Genomic DNA, 20545 nt, shown 5'->3' with positions numbered 1-20545 from the left:
GAAATCAACCAGGATGCCAAAGCCAGATTTTGGTCACAGCTGACACCACAGCAGCAGCTTTGTTTCTGCATTTGACTGCACATATTTATGGCTTGAATGGATACTCAGACCAAGTTTTGGTGTGGAAAAAAGGCAAATTACTGATGCAATTACACGGCATTTTGTCTGCTGTCACAACCTGACACAAGTAAAAAAAAAACACTTGACAGATGAGAGACCGTAGTCCTAAAAAATGTGTTTCAATGAAATACAAAATGCAAATGAGGTGTATAAGTATATCTGGAGTCCTGGAAGGAAAGAGAAGAGCTCAGCCAACCCAGGCCTCATACTGTTAAAGGAACAGTTCACCCCAAAATCAAAAATACACATTTTTCCTCTTACCTGTAGTGCTGTTTATCAGTCGAGATTGTTTTGGTGTGAGTTGCAGAGTGTTGGATATATCAGCTGAAGACATGTCTGCCTTCTCTTGAATATAGTGTAATCAGATGGCACTCGGCTTGTGGAACTCAAAGTGCGAAAAAAAAGTACATTTAAAAAACTCAACATCAATGTGTCTTTATCCAGAAATCCTGACCTAGTTACTCAAGATAATCCACAAACCTTGTTATGAACAGCTTCATGTAGGAACTACTTTCTTTCTACCAAACTACACCTGCAAATGTAATCACTGTGCAGATGATAATGACTGCAACCTTATTTTAAAACTCAGGTGTAGTTTGGTAGAAAGAAAATAGTTCCTACATGAAACTGCTCACAACAAGGTCTGTGGATTATCTTGAGTAACTGGGTCATGATTTCTGGAAAGAGACATTGATGTTGAGTTTTTCAGATGTATTTTTTGGCACTTTGAGCACCACAAGCTGAGTGCCATCTAGTTCTATTATATTAGAGAGAAGGCAGACATCTCTACAGCTGATATCTGCAACACTCTGCAACTCACACCAAAACAAACTAGACTGATAAATAGCACTACAGGTGCTGTCCCTTTAATGTCAGATTTGAATGATTTCCTGGCGCCCTGATAGTGCTATGATGTCCTTGGAAGACCTCTCACACACATCCTCTTGATATTTGCCATGAGCTTTATTATGGGAGTGAGGACTGTATTGTCCCATTCAATTAAAACTGTATTAAGAGGACACAACAATATTATTTTAGCTTTCTCTGGTTTTGAACCATGTACTTATACTAATTTCCTATCATAGCTTCGGGTCTTGTCCATCTGTCCATTGGGGTGCGTCTTTGCGCGTGGTTGTTCCTTTAAGAAAATGAATTTGAGCCGCTCCGCGCTGACGTAAGGGAATTGGAGAGCCTGGTGTACCCTGCAGGAAGAGGCAGAGAGCCGTGATGAGGACCAGGCAGGGGCTCCACATTTTTCCAGCATTTTCTCCTCTCTTAGACATTTAGTGTGTCGTACCATCTCTCCTGTACACACATCCAGATCAGCTTGAAACCTCTGAAGTGCCCTGGTGCCAATATAACGGTGCGCTTCCAGACCTCCGCCCTTTCCTGTAGGACTCTGAGGAGGTTTCATAGATTGCATACCTCATTTTGTTCGTACAGTGGTCACAGTGAGGGCGAGATGATCTGTCGGGCAGCACCAAACTCCTCCAGACGTATGAACTAGGATGACACCGGATATTTCCTATTGCAGACACTGGTGACTTTTGCGCAGCATCCCTGTTGGCTTCTACAGGAATAAAAATGCATCATAACCAGGAGGAGCAGTCGGTAAATCCAATTACTGCGCAGCACGGGACAGCACAGCCCAGTAACTCCTCCAACAGCCTGAGGAGCAGCTTGGACAGCGGCCCCACAGACACCCAGCCACCTGCTTACTGCAAGCTGGAGTTCAAGAGACACGCAGTGACGGATGACTATAAGATCACAGCTCAGGTCCTTGGCCTGGGAATAAACGGGAAAGTTCTGGAATGTTACTGCAAGAAAACCGGAGAGAAATGTGCCCTCAAGGTGTGTGTGTGTGTGTGTGTTTGCTTCTTTACCCTGAGTGTACGTGTGTGTGATGTGGACAGTCCTCAGAGAGCATCCATCAATTATTCATCTCTGGTCTGTGATCTCCATCATACAGTTGGGTTTATACTGGAAATATGTCCAGAATTTAGATGTTGTATTTATGCTTTATGTAAAGTTAAATGTCTAGTGACGATTTCAAATGTATGCTGATGTTTATTTTATTTAAAAAGGGACACAATTATCAACATGAGCACATGGGTCCATCATGTAAATGTGCCAGATTAAGACATACAGACTTGTTTTCATCTGCAGTCCCTGGCAGGTTGATGGTTTATAAAAAATAGTCAAAGCAAACATGCAAAAGACCAAACCATATTCATTTTGTTTGATGTGACGTAGATGAAATATGAAAACAGCCATGAATGGATGGAGCAGTAGTCTGAGAGCAAACTGAGTTACTGAGCAGCCCAGACAGTGGATGTGTCTGTCAGACAGTGATGTGCTGTCTGGGGTCCTCCTTCGACACAGTTTCCATTTTGCTCTGCGATTGTTGTGTGAACAATGATCTGCCCTGTTAATATTTGACATAACCGTCTGACATTTAACACAAGTATTAAAAAAATGCATTTTATTACTCCCCTACGCAACATTAAGTATTCTGCGTATTAGATGTTTACAGTGATTTTTAAAGCCATTTTATGACGTGAGAAATTCAGAGCGGGTAAGTCAACAAACAGCTGACTGTAGGGATGCAGCAAAGCCTTAAGAAAACACAAACAGGAAGAGCAGCCCCACAAGTGCCTCTGAATGTTTTTTTGGAATGTCTTAAGTGGTATGCCACGACTGAAAAGGTACGCTGAAATGTGAAGAGCTACCTCAGTCTTGTCGACTGTGAGTGGTAGAGCTGTGATTTCTTTGCATTGAGGCTCTGGAGGAAAGTCACACCTTCATATCTGAGCCCCTTTTCCTCCTCCAGTGCTCAGAGTTCATTGTAATGTCCACAAGGATTTGGACTGCATGTCTGGGAAAATAGGATATTCTCCTCCCCCTGGATACCAGAGCTGCAGCACTGTGTCTTTAAAGTTAGAGCACACTGCTAAATGCAGTCTTAAAGTATTCACTCCTAATGTTCTCTCTATAATGGAGATGAATGGCTTTAATAGTGCTGTAAACTGAGAGTGTCTCCACAATGGGGCATGTGTTTGTCTCTGTGTGTGTGTTTATTGATTTCTTGCTTTATTGGATGTCAAACTGATTCTTTTAGAAATGAATGAAGTGTATCCATCTTGGAATACATTCAGACAAATATGTGACGGAAACCTTTCACTGATATGTGTTTTTGTGATGTGGAGCAGATCCTGTACGATACTCCTAAAGCCAGACGGGAGGTTGAGCTGCACTGGCGAGTTTCCGGAGGTCCCCACATTGTCCGAATACTCAGCCTGTATGAGAACATGCACCAGGGGAAGAAATGTCTCCTCATCGTCATGGAGTGGTGAGTGTCTGCTTATTCATAGGCTTTTAAAATGACAGTTCACCCCCAAATCAAATACACATATTTTTCCTCTTACCTGTAGTGCTGTTTATCAGTCTAAGTTGTTTTGCTGTGAGTTTCGGAGTGTTGGAGATATCAGCAGAAGAGATGTCTGCCCTGTCTTGAATATAATGGAACCAGATGGCACTCAGCTTGTGAAGCTCAAAGCACTAAAACAAAATGCATGTGAAAAACTCAACATCAATGTCTCTTTCCAGAAATCATCACCCAGTTACTCAAAATAATCCACAGACCTTGTTGTGAGCAGTTTCATGTAGGAACAAATTTCTTTCCTCTGAACTACACCAGCCAACCGTATCACCACTCAGAAGGAAGCGTGCAGTTACTGCACCACTGAGCTAGCTAACGTTGCAGCTCAGCTGAGGAGGATGGAATTTACGTCTATATCTCACACTGTCACAAGTCTCCTTTCCATGAGTAGATATCTCCATCAGCAACTCCACTAAAACAATCTAGTCTAATAAATAGCACAATAGGCAAGAGGCAAATGATGTATCTTGGATTTTGGGGCGAACTGTCCTGAACTGTCTATAATGTAGTGCATCTTTGTGTTCATTTAGTACTTTGAAAAAGTTGAAGGGCAGGGAGACAGACTGTGTGAATATCCATACATAAGTCCTGAAGCTGCTTCATATGCGAACAGTGAAACAACTCCAATGATGCCCTGCAGAATATCTTGTATCTAGAAAGGTCTGGATGGCATCTCTGTCCAGCTGAGTTTGATTTCAGCTCACACCTGGCATAGGAATGCAAATCAAATACATACTGAGTAAGGAATTTAGTTTAGTACTTGCATTTGATTATGTGGGCGGTACAGTGGTGCAGTGGTTAGCATTGTTGAACTCCTGGTTCAAGCCCTTCGTTGTGGAGTTTGCATGTTCTCCCCGTGTCAGCATGGGTTTTCTCCGGGTACTCCAGCTTCCTCTCACAGTCCAAAGTTAACTGGTGACTCTAAATTGTCCGTAGGTGTGAATGTGAGTGTGAATGGTTGTCTGTCTCTATGTGTCAGCCCTGTGATACTCTGGTGACCTGTTCAGGGTGTACCCCGCCTCTCGCCCAATGTCAATGTCATTGTTTGTTTCAGTTTAGCTTTTATTGTTTAAAACGGTTACCTTTTAGTTTCGTTTTTAGTAGCTTCAGTATTAGGCTTTTTAAAAGTTGTGATAAGGGGGGTATTTGTCAGAGGCAAGATTAAGTGCAGAATAAGTATTGCAATGAAAACAAACACACTCTGTGAGGGTAATTGACTCCCTCTCATGTAGACATTCCAGTTATGCTTGTTGTGTTGACCAGTTTGACCAGATTAACAAAGACTAAAACTTAAGACAGTCCTTTTCATTTTTAGTTTAGTTTAGTTTTGGAAGTACACAATATATATTCAGCTAGTTTCCTTTTTTTCTAAAGTTAAGTTTTTGGTTTTATTTCAGTTGACTAAAATGTTTTTCAACATCTAGTTTTATGTTTAGTTTAATTTTAGTTAACTATACAACACACATGCAGTATATAGCACAGTACATTTAAAAAAGACCCCTTTTTAAAAATATTTTTCTTTCTTACATCTGCAGTCGACATAGCTATATCTTTGCTGTACTTCTTTCAGTGGCAATAACAAATGCACCCTTAAAGGTCTTTCTTCCTCTCTGTTTACATTATTTTCCATTGTTATATGTCCTTTTTTAACTGTGCAAACAATTAAAATTCAGATTCAAAAACAAAGTGAAAAAAGTGAGACATGACTTTGCAGAACAACAAAGGCACAAGATGGTAATAATATAGTAGTAATCATCCCCCCTTGCACACAAATTGAAACACTCCCCTCTGGCAGGACGCTGCGGTCCATCAGGACCAAAACCTCACACCACAAGAACAATTTCTTCCCGACTGCAGCTGGCCTCATCAGCATGGCCTGGGACCCCAACTCACACTGACTCACGTCTTAATGACTTACTTTGTTTTTTGTTATGCACCAAAAAACCAAAGCAAATTCCTTGTATGTGAAAACCTACTTGGCATTAACAGGACTCTGATTCTGAGTCTGGTGTTGGTAATACAGACTGTTTGCGAGTGTTGCTGTGTCATGTGTTTACTACAGAAACATTTGCATCTCTGATCACGTGATAATGTGGCCTGAGAAACTGGATGCCACTGTATCTGTGCTGTGTTTGGGGCTGTATTTAGCTCTGTTCACTTGTGATTCAAACACACAGAACATATTCTATGGCTGAAAGCTGAGAGGGCTTTTAACAGACGCCAGTTTTATTAGAATATGGAAACATTTTCTGATGATACATTTTAAGCTCCACTTAGAAATTAAGCTAATTTGGGTTTGTAATATAATCATCATATAATTGATATGGTTTTATAACGTGTTTGTACAAACTATACAATGTGAAATTAGCACAATAGTTTGCTATGTTCCCTTTGATTCGTCCTCACTGCTCGAGTCATCTGGTTCTGCCGTGGCTCAGAAGACTGGACTCATCTGAACAGTAAATTGTGACGCACAATGACTTGCTTTGTTTCCAGACCATGATTGCAGTAGAGAGCTGTGGTTGTTTGCCAAGAGTCCCCTCGCTGCCCCAGTTCTAATGTCTTTGTTAATCTTGTTTCAGTATGGAGGGAGGGGAGCTGTTCAGCCGCATTCAGGCCAGAGGGGACCAGGCCTTCACAGAGAGAGGTGAGGTCACATATTAATGATGGGTCTCTTTATTGTGTCCTGCACATGTTACACCTATACGTCATGTCTGTCCATCAGAGGCGTCAGACATCATGCATGACATCGGCACGGCCATAGAGTACCTCCACCTCATGGACATCGCCCACAGGGATGTAAAGGTGCTGCTGCTGTCAAAATAAATGAATTCACAGATAAATACATTGTTTTAAAATCTCTGTAACCTTTTTTATTTTTCTCATGCAGCCTGAAAACCTGCTCTATACCACCAAGGAGAGTAACGCCACACTAACACTGACTGACTTTGGTTTTGCTAAGGAGACAACGCTGCACAACGCCCTCCAAACTCCCTGCTACACTCCTTATTATGTTGGTGAGTGTTTGCTGCCATGCAATCAGCCAGTTGACTGCATTTGTACCAGTAATATTAATATGCTATCAGAGACATAGTTTCTGGATATGGTTGCTGTCATTCACTCTCATGTTCTCCATGTGTGTCTGCATATTGACCTGCTGTAGTGTGTCTTTCATTCTCCACGCTATCACTGTGTTGTTTTATTTCTGTATCTGTTTGTCCATTCAGCCCCAGAGGTGCTTGGGCCAGAGAAATATGACAAATCATGTGACATGTGGTCTCTGGGCGTAATCATGTACATTCTGTGAGTATCATGTGCGTCTGCAACTGATTAAACTTAATGAAACATTTACAGCTGTTCTGGTATACTCTATATTAATGTTTAACAATATGATTTTGGTTAATGACAGAAAAGTAAATCAGTCTCTTCTGCCCTTCTGTTTGTAGATTGTGTGGGTTTCCTCCGTTCTACTCAAACACAGGTCAGGCCATCTCTCCAGGCATGAAGCAGAGGATCAGGCTGGGCCAATACGAGTTCCCCAACCCTGAGTGGGCTGACGTTTCTGAGGAAGGTCAGCCTTTGGACAAAAGACTCATAAAGATTTCAAAACTGTAACAGGGTTGTGCAAATTTTCCTCACACCAAGTTCTTGCTTTGATTGAAAATCAGCACAAACTGACTATAGTGACCAAAACTGGCATACAGTAAACCATATTCACAGTAACATTTGTAGTCCAAATTTAAAGCTGCTGTATTCGGTATTTTTATATTAACAATGGACTGTGACAGGTATCGAACATACAGAAAATCATCACCCAGCTGCTGTTCCCCTCAGCTCTATGGAGAATTTTAGCATCTTTGAACTCATTATTTGGGTTTATGGCCCGAAACTTCAATCTGCTCACCCTCTTTCCCCTTGTTTCCAGCCGGCCCACGTGGGCTCTGTGCGTTTAATCGCTAGGGCCCGTCCCTCCTGCCCCATATAGCAACAGGTGACACTTGTTAGCTAATGAGTGTCAATAGGCTCGTTGGAGATTAACTGTGTCTCGCCTGCAAAGTAGACGAGAGCAGGCGGCCGCAGCGGGGGGTGGTAACAAAAACCTGCGGTGAAGTCGGACAGTTTCCCGACAGTTTCCAGCAGCCTTCAGTCCGTACAGGAAGTCACAGACACACTTACATCCTGTCTGGAATGATGGCAGTTCATTAAAAAAGTGATCAGACCCATATGTCAGTTTGTTTTCAGTCTCCAGTTTTAATTATGATAGATTCATTTATTAAAATGCTTTACAGGTGATCTGTAATTTATGTTCATGGTTTATCCTCCATTTGACAGCATCATATCAGTTTGACCTGCCCCCTCAACTACACAGGCTGAATAAACAGTGTTAGTTAATATTTTCAGGGGAAAAAAATACAAGACAACAGCTTTCATTTAAGATCAGTCAGATACAGTCAAGGCTTCACATCTGTACAGATGTTATTTTAAGAATCCTCAAATCCCACTGACCACAAGTCTCTGTGTTGCTAAATACTTCAATAATTAAAAAAGTCCAGTATTAATATACAGTAGACTCTGTATAGTTTATGATGAATGTATTTAGTCTCTGATGACTAAACTTTGTGCTGGGCACACAGCCTTTGGGCTGAGCATTTAGCAGTCAAGGTGACATATTTTTCTCAGGAGTTGGTAGGGACCAAAAACGGAGCTAAAAGAGAGTGAATTATAGAGTAATGTTTATCAGGTGGCCAGAGACATGACTCAAAACGAATGATAATGTTGCTCTGTAACAGCTGGATATAAATAAGCAACTGCTCCAAAATCTTACTTAGAGTTCATTCTCACTGCCGCAATGCAGAAATGCGGGACTGATTTGCAGAATATTCACGCAGCGCTTTTGCGCGTTTAAACCATACACACAGGTGCGGTGCGGAATTTCGCGTTGTTGTGTTCCAAGTCCGCGCAGTGTGAACGGGTGTGGGTGAACATGAACGAGAGTAGCAGCAGCAGCAGCAGCGAGTTAGCAAGCTAACATTTAACAAGCGTCAACATCAACTTTCTTTAGCACTTAGCACTCTCACCCTCAGTGAGAATGGACTTTTAAAGGGACAGTTCACCCCAAAATCAAAAATACATATTTTTCCTCCTACTTGTAGTGCTGTTAATCAATCAATCAATCAATCAATCAATCAATCAATCAATTAGTTTAATCAACAGTGACATTTAGCAAAACAAAATGGCTAAACAAGCCACTGAGGGGTGAATGGGTGAATTTGTTCTGGACGTGTGTTCTGGGCAAAGAATAAACCAACGTCCAGTGCGTGTTATCTCTTTTGATTTGGCGATCCATGTATTCTTAACATAATATACACATGCTCACCATAACATAGAGGGAAGACAGCATTGTCCATATGTAATAAATATTCCGTTCAGCAAATTGAGTCTTCCACACTGATACTTCACGTTTTCACTACACGCTTACTGTACATAACGCAGTCAAAAACTGTTTGCTTCCCGTTCCACACACCTGATTTCCACTACCTGAAGCTTACCTATATGCACTTCATACATGAATGCTAGATGGCACTCTGCCTGTGGTGCTCAAAGCACCAAAAATACATTTGAATAGCTCAACAGCAATGTCTCTTTCTCTCATGACCCGCTTACTCAAGATAATCCACAGACCTTGTTGTGAGTAGTTTCATGTACGAACTATTTTCTTTCCACAGACCTCAGTGGCTAACTGTATCACTGCGCAGAATAAAACGTGCATCTACTACTAATAGCACCACAGAACTAGCCAATGTTACAGCTCAGCCATAAAGGATGCAACTGACATCTCACACTGTCATGAGCATGAGCTTCTCAGGTGTGCTTCAGTAGAGAGAAAATAGTTCCTACATCAACCTGCTCACAAGATCTGTGGATTATCTTGAGTAACCAGGTCATGATCTCTAGAAAGAGACATTGCTGTTGAGGTTTTCAAATGTATTTATTTGGCGCTTTGAGCACCACAAGCTGAGTGCCATCTAGTTCTATTATATTGGCGAGAAGGCAGACATCTCTACAGCTGACATCCCCAACACTCTGCAACTCACACCAAAACAATCTAGACCGATAAGTAGCACTACAGGTAAGAGGAGAAATATGTTTTTCTTTATTAAAAAAATCTCATTATCCTCTTTAACACAAAAGAGACAACATCATTATAGGTTCATACAGCAGTAAAGACTTGTTGGAACAAAAGCTTGATGTTGTTTACCTGTGTTTTGTAGCCAAACAGCTCATCATTCAGTTACTGAAGACAGACCCCAATGAGAGGATGACCATTGGACAGTTCATGAACCATCCCTGGATTAGTGTAAGACATCTCTTTGCCACTTTGTCTACAGACCTACATGTTGTTCCTCCTTTTATTCATAGAATGTGTGTTTTTTGTACTGCAGCAGTCATGGGTGGTCCCTCCGACACCCCTCCACACCTCCCGTGTTTTGACGGAGGACAAGGAGCTGTGGGAGGATGTGAAGGTGAGACTCACTCTGTCTATTTTCACAATATGACCACAAGATGGCGTTAAAGCACAGACACATTTAAAGCACCATGTGTTTCCGTCTTCCCGCAGGAGGAAATGACCAGCGCCCTGGCCACCATGCGTGTCGACTACGACCAGGTGAAGATCAAAGACCTGGACACGTCCAACAACCCTCTGCTCAACAAGAGACGTAAGAGGCCTGTGCCTGGAGGAGCCAACTCAGGAGGAGGAGACGGTGATGGAGGAGATGGAGGAGTGGTGTGTAATAGTCACAGAGAAGTAACATTTTCTGAAGAGCATGGGGAAATGATCATTGGACAGAAGTAGTTTAAAATTATGACAGCCAGATTGATCAGTTTACATATCACTTATTGTATTTTACTTTCTCCTTCTTTGCATCACTGCACTTCAATATTCTAATTCATGTCATTTATTTTGATTGTCACCACTCTAACATTACAAATAAATAGTTTTTTTATGTTTTACAGCTGTGTTGTACTGTCATGTTTGTACAGGACACCTAAATTGACACGGTTTGTTTGACAGTGAGAGAATTATTAAACCTCTGTGGAGACTGTTGTTGCCGTCCGGGGAACATTTGAGAGTCGAGTGCTGAGATTTTGCAGCAGTGTGAGAAATTATTTCTTCTTGCCGTAAACAAAGAAAGACAGTATGTGGAAGTCATAAAAGATATTTATTAGGCAGCATTACAGCCAACTAATAAGTCCTTTAGGGAACATTTCATAATGGTGAGATATGTGGGAATTGTAACACGCACATTCAAGAGACATTCAAACTTTGAGAGGTGAAGGTGATGACGTGCCTCGTGCACTGTGTGATCTTTCGACCTCGCCAGACATTTCCGCACACTTAAAATTTCTTCCTCTGAGAGTCTCTGCCAAACCATTAATACTGCCTGTATACTGGTAACTCATTGAGGTTTCAGCTGCAAGATAAATGTTCGCTTTTTCAGTAGACTGTTGAATAAACTGGGGAGAAAGGAAGAGCATGAGCGTCAGTGAGCAGGACCTGTGGCACCTAGCCTGCTAACCTAACACCCACTGTTAATTTTTCATGTGCACAGGATAATAGTAGGTGTGGGCGGTGGTGGAATAAGTGCTCCAATGTCAAAAACTCTCCATTGCAAGTAGAAGTCTTGCAGTTAAAATTTTACTGAAGTAAAAGCACATTAATATAAACAAACTATAATTAGTATTTTAATAAAAATGACTCACTAAGCAGCAGAATGACCCCGCCAGTGTTACATATTTATATATTATTCACACTATATTAACATGTAAGCATCGTTTTAATGTTGGGCTAATTAAGTACTTAATACACTGTTGGGAATTTGAATGTTTAACAATAATGGATGGACAACTGAACAGGCCTAAGTGTACCAACCCACAGGCCCAATATGTCAGAGATCCCAAGACCTTTACCTGCAAATGTCCCTCACTTTAACACAGACCACTTGAAATGACCACAAGAGATGCAAAGGAACTGCAAAGATGCACAAAATAACCACAAAAAAAGACACATTACGTCAAAGTAAATGGTAAATGGACTGCGCTTGTATAGTGCTTTTCCAGTCTTCCGACCACTCAAAGCGCTTTTACACCACATGTCACATTCACACACAAATTCACACACTGGTGGCCGCGGTTACCATACCTGGTGCCACCTGCTACTCAGTAACCATTCACACACACACACACACACTGATGGAACAGCCATCGGGAGCAATTTGGGGTTCAGTATCTTGCCCAAGGATACTTTGACATGCGGGCTAGAGGAGCTGGAGATTGAACCGCCAATCTTTCGATTAGTGGATGACCCCCTGCTATACCTCTGAGCCACAGTCGCCCCAAAGAGACACAAAGTAACCTCAGAGAGACACAAAACAACCAAAAAAAAAAAAAAAAGATGCACAACAACAACAGTCTGTGTGTCTTGTCCCTATGTATGAGAGGTGGTGGGGCCTTTTGCATGTCTGTGCCCAGGGGCCCATAATATATCATATTTTATTAAAGTTGACTTTAAGCATCAATATTTCCCTCTGAATTATAGCAAAGTAGAAGTATAAGTAAAGCACAAGTACCTCAAAACTGACCTCAAGTACAGAACTATTTTTGAACTATTATTATTTTGTTTTTTTCCCTATTGGTTGTAGATTACATCTCTTTATGTATTTATCGCTGAGACAGAACTGGGACAAAGTGAAGTATGTGATTGAAGTTGTTTTGTTGTTATTTTTAATACAGGTAGATAATATACACATAACACACAACAATATTATGACAATATAACTTCACAAAAGAGAAGAAAAAATGGACACAAAAAAAGCAAATAAGACAAAATAAATAATAAGACCCCTTCAGTTATTTGAATAATTAGTCTGACAGTACATTTTGTAGCCTCTACAACTACTGTATTCAACATTTATTTCTCAATGAAGGATCCCAGAAAAACTAAGTGGAGTTACAAACACTCGATAAGCGGTGACTCTTAGTACCTCTGACATCGTACATTTTCATTTCATAGTATTAACAGATGTCTTCTTGTTATCTCTTGCCACTGACTGTTTATAGTATGGTTGTTCAGTTAGGGAAGGAGAGCCACAGAGCACATACAGTGTACACCAAGTCAAATAAATTTGCATGATAACCAGCTGCGATGGAAATGCTGCCATTCAAACCAGTTACAGTCAGTGTTTAGCTCAGACATTAATGACAGGACGAGGTAGTGACAGTTGTGGTGAGTTTAGAAGGTGAAAACAAGAGTCTGGTGATGGCGTCGAGTCTGACTCCTGGGATTCACGCCTTGAGTGATCTGCTGACCATCCGTGAGAAAGGTGTCCTCTTCACTCTGCTCGAACCTCAGTGCATGGTCAGTTCAGTTTGTTACTGTCACTTCAAATTATTACCTGTAAATTAACTAAATAACCTCAGGGTTTCTCTGTATTTGCATTTCAATCAGGGTTCAGTGGACATTTGTGTTCTGTGTTAAAAATGTTAAATATTTGAAAAGTAATGTATCTTCTGTTGATTTAAACATGTGGATGTTGTTGTGTTTCCTGGGGTTGTTTTTCTGTTGTCAGGAACGTTCGGGGGAGGCCTGGTGAATGAATGGGCTTTCTGTGAGAGCTGTTTTGTTTACAGTTAGTATCTGCCTCTTATATTGCCTGGCACTACCACACCGTGTTGCCAGAGCAGGTGCTGCATGATGTAAAAATGTGTACACTTTTTAAAAGCACTTCAAATAGCCTACCAAAAGAAGTAAATAATGAAATTAATAAAAATAAAGAAAGAAAAAGAGAAACAAGAATATAAAAAGTGAGGTCAAACACAATGTCATTAAAAGCAAGTCCATAAAATGAACAGACAGACGTTTATGTTGAAATGTAAAAAGCAATGAATGGGCCAACCTCAAGATTTCTGACTTTGGTCTCATAAGATTAAAGTTCTGTTGAGAAGTGGTCAAGAAACCTTTTTGTTCTCAGGGACCACAGAGAGCGGCACTAATTTGTGAAAAGATAAAAACCTTATCACTGAAAACAAAAACTTGAAAATACTCCTGAATAAAATAAGTAATTGCAGGTTGTTTTTTTGACAGGTATAACAGTGTGTCGTCAGCACAACAGTGAACATTCGATATCAAAGTGTATCATTAACAGTGAAAAGAAGAGACTTTAATCTTGTGACCCCACATGTTTTATGTACTTTGGATGATGATGATGATTTCATCACACTCATGGTGATGTAGGACCTGAATGAGTGAACCCAGTTGATGTCAGGGCTGTACTATAATGGAAAGTTAAATGGATCATTTCCCAGCATCATCAGCCTCTAAAAAGAGGTCACGGTCTCTCTGAGGAGCTGCCTCTCTGCGGTGTAACACTCTGAAACTAAACCAGAGTGTCTCAAAGGTTACTCTGAGGCACAAAAGATGTGAGTGGCTTTAAAAAAAAAAATATATATATATATATATTTATAATGTATATCATACATTAAGAGAGCAGTTTGGTGGTGGGACTGTGTAAACTTTCCAGCCCAGCCGGCAGAATAAGATGTTTTCACAAACCACGGCTATGCTACGGTTGTATGTGTCATACATATCATATCAACATTTCAAAAGTCACATAGTTCAGATAACATGTTTTTAAGATGAGTTCCTCATCAGGAGGAGGAGGGCATGGTGTATATTGTGACAACTAGGCGAGACAACTGCCAAGCAGCAGACAGCAGCAGATTTTTGAGACCAACAAAAGTGTGTATTTTTTAACGAGAGCTTGGGACATTACTAGCCGTATTTGTGGCAACAACAGTGGATATTCTGATAAGCCAAAACATGATTTTTCCTGACCCTAACCGATCAACATATCCTCATACAATTGTTTGTATGATATCTAACAAATTAGCACCATGCGATGACATTACATACTTAATGTAAAGTTACGTGGGTTAGGTTTAGACAAGTAACGTTACATATTTTAGGTTTAGAAAAAGAAGTGTAGTGACAACGTACCTTAGAACAGTGGTTCCCAATTGGTGGGTCGCGGTCCAAAAGTGGGTCGCTGGCCCATTCTGAATGGACCGCAAGTGACTCGCAAATGTGTCAAGTTTTTTAAAAAAAAAACACCTTATTTTTAAGTACAGTAAACTTCCAGCACAGGACTTTGAAATGCCGTTTTTTGCTGTAGAGTGAGTGACTAACCATGACAGCAAACTAGCTCGACGACATGACCAAACACAAGTATGACACTGAATGTACTACTCTGTGAGACCATGAACTAATGACTAAGGAGAAATCTGGACCCAGTGGCTGGACATATTGGGAGCTACTGCCTTAGAATAAATCAGCATTCACTTTGTTTCACACCGGGAATGATCCCCAGTCATCTGGGGGAAAGTCATGTGTTTGTTTGACCCATCCACCACCCTAAGGAGCCACATTAGGCAGACTTTTGCTCCTCATACTATTTACTTTTTTACTCCCGTCAGGACATTGGTCACATGATCGCAGCCTTCTGGACATAAATTACAGGTTCATGATTATGTGTGTTCTATATATGAATTGTAGTGCATTACTCTTTGTAGGTTAATGTATAAACTGTGCCTGAGAACAGCCTGAACAAAGTGGGTTTCGTACCTAAACCTAAAGTTTTAACATATCCCTCAAATATGAAACCTACAAATTGCATTGATGGATTACACTTTGGGTTACTGATTGTAGATAAGATGTACAAACATTGACTAAACCACCTAATCAATAAAGCAGAAAAGAGGTTTAACATAGCCCAGCACGGGAGAATCCTTGTAGCCTGCTTTGGTATTAGGATCATATGCAAAACTCCATAATTTTTGTCAATCACAGTATCTAATAAATCAGTCTTTTTGCACTCTTTTTAATGAGTGTATTGTATTGTCATGATTTTTATGACTATTGTTGTATTCCAGCTGATCAAATCTACAGTAGCACAGGTTCTAGTGGCCACAGAGACGGAGGGTGAGCGTCCAGGCTGGAGTTGTTTGGGTTGTGGCGCAGTGTGTCTAATTGAGGACACGTTCATTCACAGCCACTTCCTGCGTCTGTACTGTGTCAAGGTAAGAGGAACTGCAGAACTGATAAAAGATACTCTACCTACGCACATCTATTAACTCATCTACTTCCCTCAAAGAACTGACATTTTAGCTTTATTTTGTGTGTGCGTGTACAGTTGCATGTGTGGAACTGCTTGTTTTCTTGTGATTTGCAGTTTCCTTTAGTAACAATATTTTGAAGGGTGTGGCTAAATGTGTCCTTATGTACCCTTTCCTTTAAACACAGCGTGCCAAATTACTGTGGGAGCAGGAGCTCTACGTCCCATTCCAGTACACTGCAACTCGCACGTTCTTCCACACCTTCCCTGCAGACGTGAGCGATCCTTTTTTGAAGTGTGACGTACCATGCCTGTCAGAGTACTAGTTCTGTGTTGGTTTAAGGCTGATTTATTGTGTTGGCACAGGGCCACCAAGTTGGCCTCAACTTTGCAAACGAGGCCGAGGCAGGGGGATTTCATCTGGCAGTGGAGGCTGTCCAGAGAAATCAAGGTCAGAATTACAACAAAAAGATGATATCACTCATCAGTGAACACGTATCAAATGTGTTTGCACTTTCACATGAAAGCACCTCTGTCAGTTCTCATCTGTCTCTTGTTCCCTCTCATTTCATTTCTTCTGCTGTGCAGAAAAGATGACCATGATGACTGAAATAGCAGTGACTGAAAACAAATCAACAAGTGATCCACCTGATTCAGGGTGACAAAAATGTTATGATTTGACATAAAGAGGAAAAGAGAGCAGAGGATTAAAGTGATGGCTCTCCTTTTGTTTCTGTAGAACTGAGCCACTAGAGCAGTTGGACGAGGAGCCACATTCCCCCGTGGACGAACCATCCATAGCAGTTACTGCACCCTCCAGTTCAGTAAGTCAGATCATACAGTGAAAAGTTAATAGTTTACATGAGCCAAAAAACCCTCAGACTAGACTTGGGTGGTATCTGTTTTTTCATATCTTCATACCTCCCTGACATTTCACCGGGTATATCAGATACGATGCTATTTGTGTAAAAAAAAAATATAGAAGCTGAACTGCTGGTGACATAAGTCATTGCAGCATGTGTATCATTGTCTAGCCTAAAATGCTTTGATTTCAAAATGCAGTCAGCCTGCTTAGACCAGTCTTGCTGGGTTTAAAGTTATGGCCCATAGGATAATGAATAAATAGGAAATAAGTGCACTGGAGGACCTGATGACACTTGTTGTTGTAACAGATACAGACACATCAGTGGTCTGTAGGGCTGCCCTGACTAAGAATTTTCCTAGTCGACCACCTAGGGCCATTAGTCGACTACTTATCTGCATGTTTACGATATTGATTTAATATCAAATTATATATTTTGGGCAAGGCAACACAAATCTCAGAAAGACTAGCACAACGACTCATTTCCACTTACGTGTGTGTACAGAGACGAGGCAACTGGAAGTCCATTCATTCCTATGGGAATCTCCGTGATAGCCGATGTTTCAGCGAAACTCCTCCCCTTCGTAATATTTCAGTCCAGAATTTGCCTTGAGTATGTAAAAAAATTGAACTTTCGTGGTGGATTTCAAAGAGACAGTATGACAGTGTGTTAGCTTAGCTAACAGGCTGCTAACTGGTTAACAGGCTATTTTCTACCCTGGTTATGTTCCAAGTGCATGGAACCCCAGACCCTAGAGGTCTGAACAAAGATAATGGGTTGAATGAAATCTTGTGGCTAAAAAACAGCTTTTGTAGTTGAAAGAAATCGTCTCAAGATAAAGTTATGCGCGGCAAAACTTCCAAATGGGGCAGAGGAGTCTTTTTTGCCTTTTTCTCTCCTGTGACGTTATCCCCACTGCTCACAGTCGCCATTTTTCTCAGCTCAGCGGCCTGTTCCACCAGCAGAGACTGACCTCTAGTGGTGTATGTTGTGCACTACATTATCTCAGTACAGCATTTCCATATCTCTTTGCAGTAATAGGAAAAGGAGCATCTGTATTCTTGACGGTACTGAAAACCATACCTTCGAGATTTCTAAATACCACGGTATACCGTAATACCTTTACACCACCCGAGCCAAACTGAAACAGAAAGAAAATTCATCTTGTGACACTCTTAATTTCTAATTCAACACCATGCTAAATCAGTCCATTTCCTGCTGTATCTGCTTGGAGAACTTTAAGGATCTGGATCCCGCAATGAGGAGGCTATTGATTCGGGCGAGACTCACTGAGGAAGACCTGAAAGACAAAGATGTAGCCGAAGCTGTCGACTGCATCATCAACCAATTTGGAGGACTAAAGGCTGTGCAGAGAGAGCTGAGGAACAAAGGTGTTTTATCCTGAACCATCGTGAAGTATATACTCCTTTTATGTTTTTTTTTAATGTTTAAGTTAATTCAAAGTTTCTGTTATGCTTCTTAATGCTTTACTTGACAGGTCCAATGTCTCAGACATTGCCGAGAGCGACAGGAGCATCCATCTCCCTCGCTCTGAAGAAAGGGCCCTTGCCACCAGTTCCTTCCATCAAAGGCGGCACTACCTCCCAGCAGACACCACAGTGCACAGACACACGAAACCAAAGCCAGATTCCCTCTTGGATTCCTCCTCCTCCATCTACTCCTGCTCCAGGTCTCCCAGAGCGGCTCAGAAAGAGTGCGAGTTTCAAACATGTAAGAGGACCAGGACATATGCTGTTACAGTTCTGTGGATTTGAATATGTAAAATGTGAGGTCTGGATTACCTTAACTTTCCTTTTTGTGGTGTCAGGTGGGCTCCCCAGCAGCTGCAGGAAGAGGTGACCCCATCCTGACTGCACTGACAGAACTGTTCAGACAGAAGCAGCTGCTTCAGGGAGGCACAAGTGCAGATGGGCGTCAATTGAAGCCAGACACTAAGAGTGACGAGCAGTTTTAAAGTAACTTTGGTTTTAACTGTGCTGTGTATGATATACTCACATATCGATGACTGTGTTCATACTGTCACCAAGGACACTTCTCTTTATGTCACTGTGTGTGTGTAAATCTTTATTTACTCAATTACGACCTTATTTATATTAGCCCGAGAAACAGACAAAGAGTATATGCAGCTCACCACCTTGGTCAGCAAATACACACAAGAAATAAGTTAATCACAAAACACTGTTGATCACAAAGCTAAAACGTAGACTACAAGATTTTAAACTATATGTGGAATAGTATAAAAAAGACTAAATAAATAACAGTATCCAAAAATATCTAAAGACTTATAGACTAATAAAGTTATGTAAAAGCAAACAAAGAACATGACCTTTGAAATATTATTAAGATAGACAGCAGATAAAGAGCTCTGTATATGGATATTTATGTTACTGGGAGGCAGAGTACAGACGTCCTGAAGCCAGTAATAAAAATTAATTACCTAAGAGGTGCTCACTTATTGGTTCAGTACAGTATGTTCATTTATTTCTTAGTTATTCATGTCACAACAGAGTTCAAATCCTACTTGAATAATTTTGGAAAGATCTGTACTACAGATACTGCTCAAGTTGTTTCCGTTCTTCACTGAGGGACTGTTCATTACTTATGAGGGGGTGGTGCAAAATGGGGGAGGCATGTCAAAGTCGTTTTTAAGAACTGGAAAGAGATGTGTTTTTTTATTTTGGGTTGAGGGAAGGACACAAAACTTTAAATAGTTGTATTTTATATCGATTCAAGCACCATCTGAACCCCAAAACCTGCCGGCAGGTTTCCTTTGAAAGTAGCCAAAATCACACCATTTATCTTACACAGACAGAAACTAATAAAAACTGTGAACACATCTTGTGCGATGAGTGCATCAGCCAGGAAACATAATCAAATCTCAGCTTAAAGGTAGGGTCTGGAGGATTTTCCAGTTGCTGTTTGTAAACACACATTCAAATTCGGCCCCTCCTATGAGGCTCAACTCTCCCGGGTGTATGGAGCCCGGAGGTACAGAAGAAGGCTTCACAGAAGAGGTTCAGGCAAGGCTCGCGCTGTAGCACGCTCGGACACGCTTGGACATGCTCGGGCACGGCACCTGCGCTCCCTCATTGGTTGGGGAAATCTCCGCCCAGAAGCAGTCCGAGCTCACAAAAACATCAAAATACAGTTAAAGGGCAGGAGCTCTGCAAACAGAGTCACCACCACACATGAGTAGAAGCCCATAGGTGATGATTAAGCAGGATTTCATTTGTATATGTCTATATTTTGTTTTGTTTGAAAATCCTCCAGATCCTACCTTTAAAACAATGATATTAAAAGTGATATCAAAAGTAAACTCAAAACACACCTTTTTGCATCTGCCTTTAACATCACATAGTCTCTGTCCTTACATACTACATTATGGTTATCTACTACTACTCAGTCATTGTGCGCATCAATTTATGTTTAGTTTTTTATATATACAAGTGCCAATGTTATTTTTGTTTTGTTTTGTTTTTTGCTCTGTTTTCATTTTGGGTTTTTTTTTGTTTATTTTGTTCTACATAGTCATTTCACTTGTTTTTATATATTTTATTTGTTGTGTTATTTGTAATTTGCTTATTTGTTTTTATGTACAGCCCATTGAGGCATTTTTTGTGATTTTGGACTATAATAAATTTTGACTTGACTTGATATTTCATTGAAATCAGTTTATTCTACTCATTTGAAATGTCGTAACCCTGTTGCACTGACTAGATCCTGTAAAAAAAAAAAAAAAAAAAAATGAAGTTCTGCGCTCCTGCATACATGACAGTCATGAAAATTCATTCTGGCTGCTGCTGCCACTGTTGTGTACAGTTTATTTAGGGAAGCGGTCATTATGCTGGCTGTGTGCACTGTGATGCGTGTGTGTACGTGCAGGAGTGTGTGTGATATGTGAGCTTAGTTAATTGTGTTGTGGTAGGACGGAT

At 40.8% G+C, this 20545-nt stretch overlaps 2 protein-coding genes across 2 annotated transcripts; both read left to right on the top strand.

The window, feature by feature from the left end:
- The first annotated feature begins 1221 nt into the window (after nt 1-1221).
- On the top strand, nt 1222-10567 carry LOC126385912 (MAP kinase-activated protein kinase 2-like). Its single transcript, XM_050037955.1, has 10 exons — nt 1222-1971; nt 3330-3469; nt 6142-6206; nt 6285-6364; nt 6450-6576; nt 6787-6862; nt 7006-7130; nt 9832-9917; nt 10003-10083; nt 10179-10567. Exons 1-10 carry the CDS (start codon nt 1705-1707, stop codon nt 10413-10415), a joined length of 1284 nt encoding a protein of 427 aa, XP_049893912.1. The 5' UTR covers nt 1222-1704; the 3' UTR covers nt 10416-10567.
- Nucleotides 10568-15484: 4917 nt separating this feature from the next.
- si:dkey-197j19.6 (actin nucleation-promoting factor WAS) lies at nt 15485-19057 on the top strand. Its single transcript, XM_050038549.1, has 8 exons — nt 15485-15694; nt 15918-16004; nt 16096-16180; nt 16318-16387; nt 16469-16553; nt 17827-17983; nt 18091-18323; nt 18421-19057. Exons 1-8 carry the CDS (start codon nt 15518-15520, stop codon nt 18565-18567), a joined length of 1041 nt encoding a protein of 346 aa, XP_049894506.1. The 5' UTR covers nt 15485-15517; the 3' UTR covers nt 18568-19057.
- The last annotated feature ends 1488 nt before the right edge of the window (nt 19058-20545 follow it).

This window comes from Epinephelus moara, chromosome 24, assembly GCF_006386435.1.
Source record: "Epinephelus moara isolate mb chromosome 24, YSFRI_EMoa_1.0, whole genome shotgun sequence".
NCBI lineage: Eukaryota > Metazoa > Chordata > Actinopteri > Perciformes > Serranidae > Epinephelus > Epinephelus moara.
Note: the sequence above shows the minus strand (reverse complement) of the source record. Positions and strands in the feature narration are given on the sequence as shown.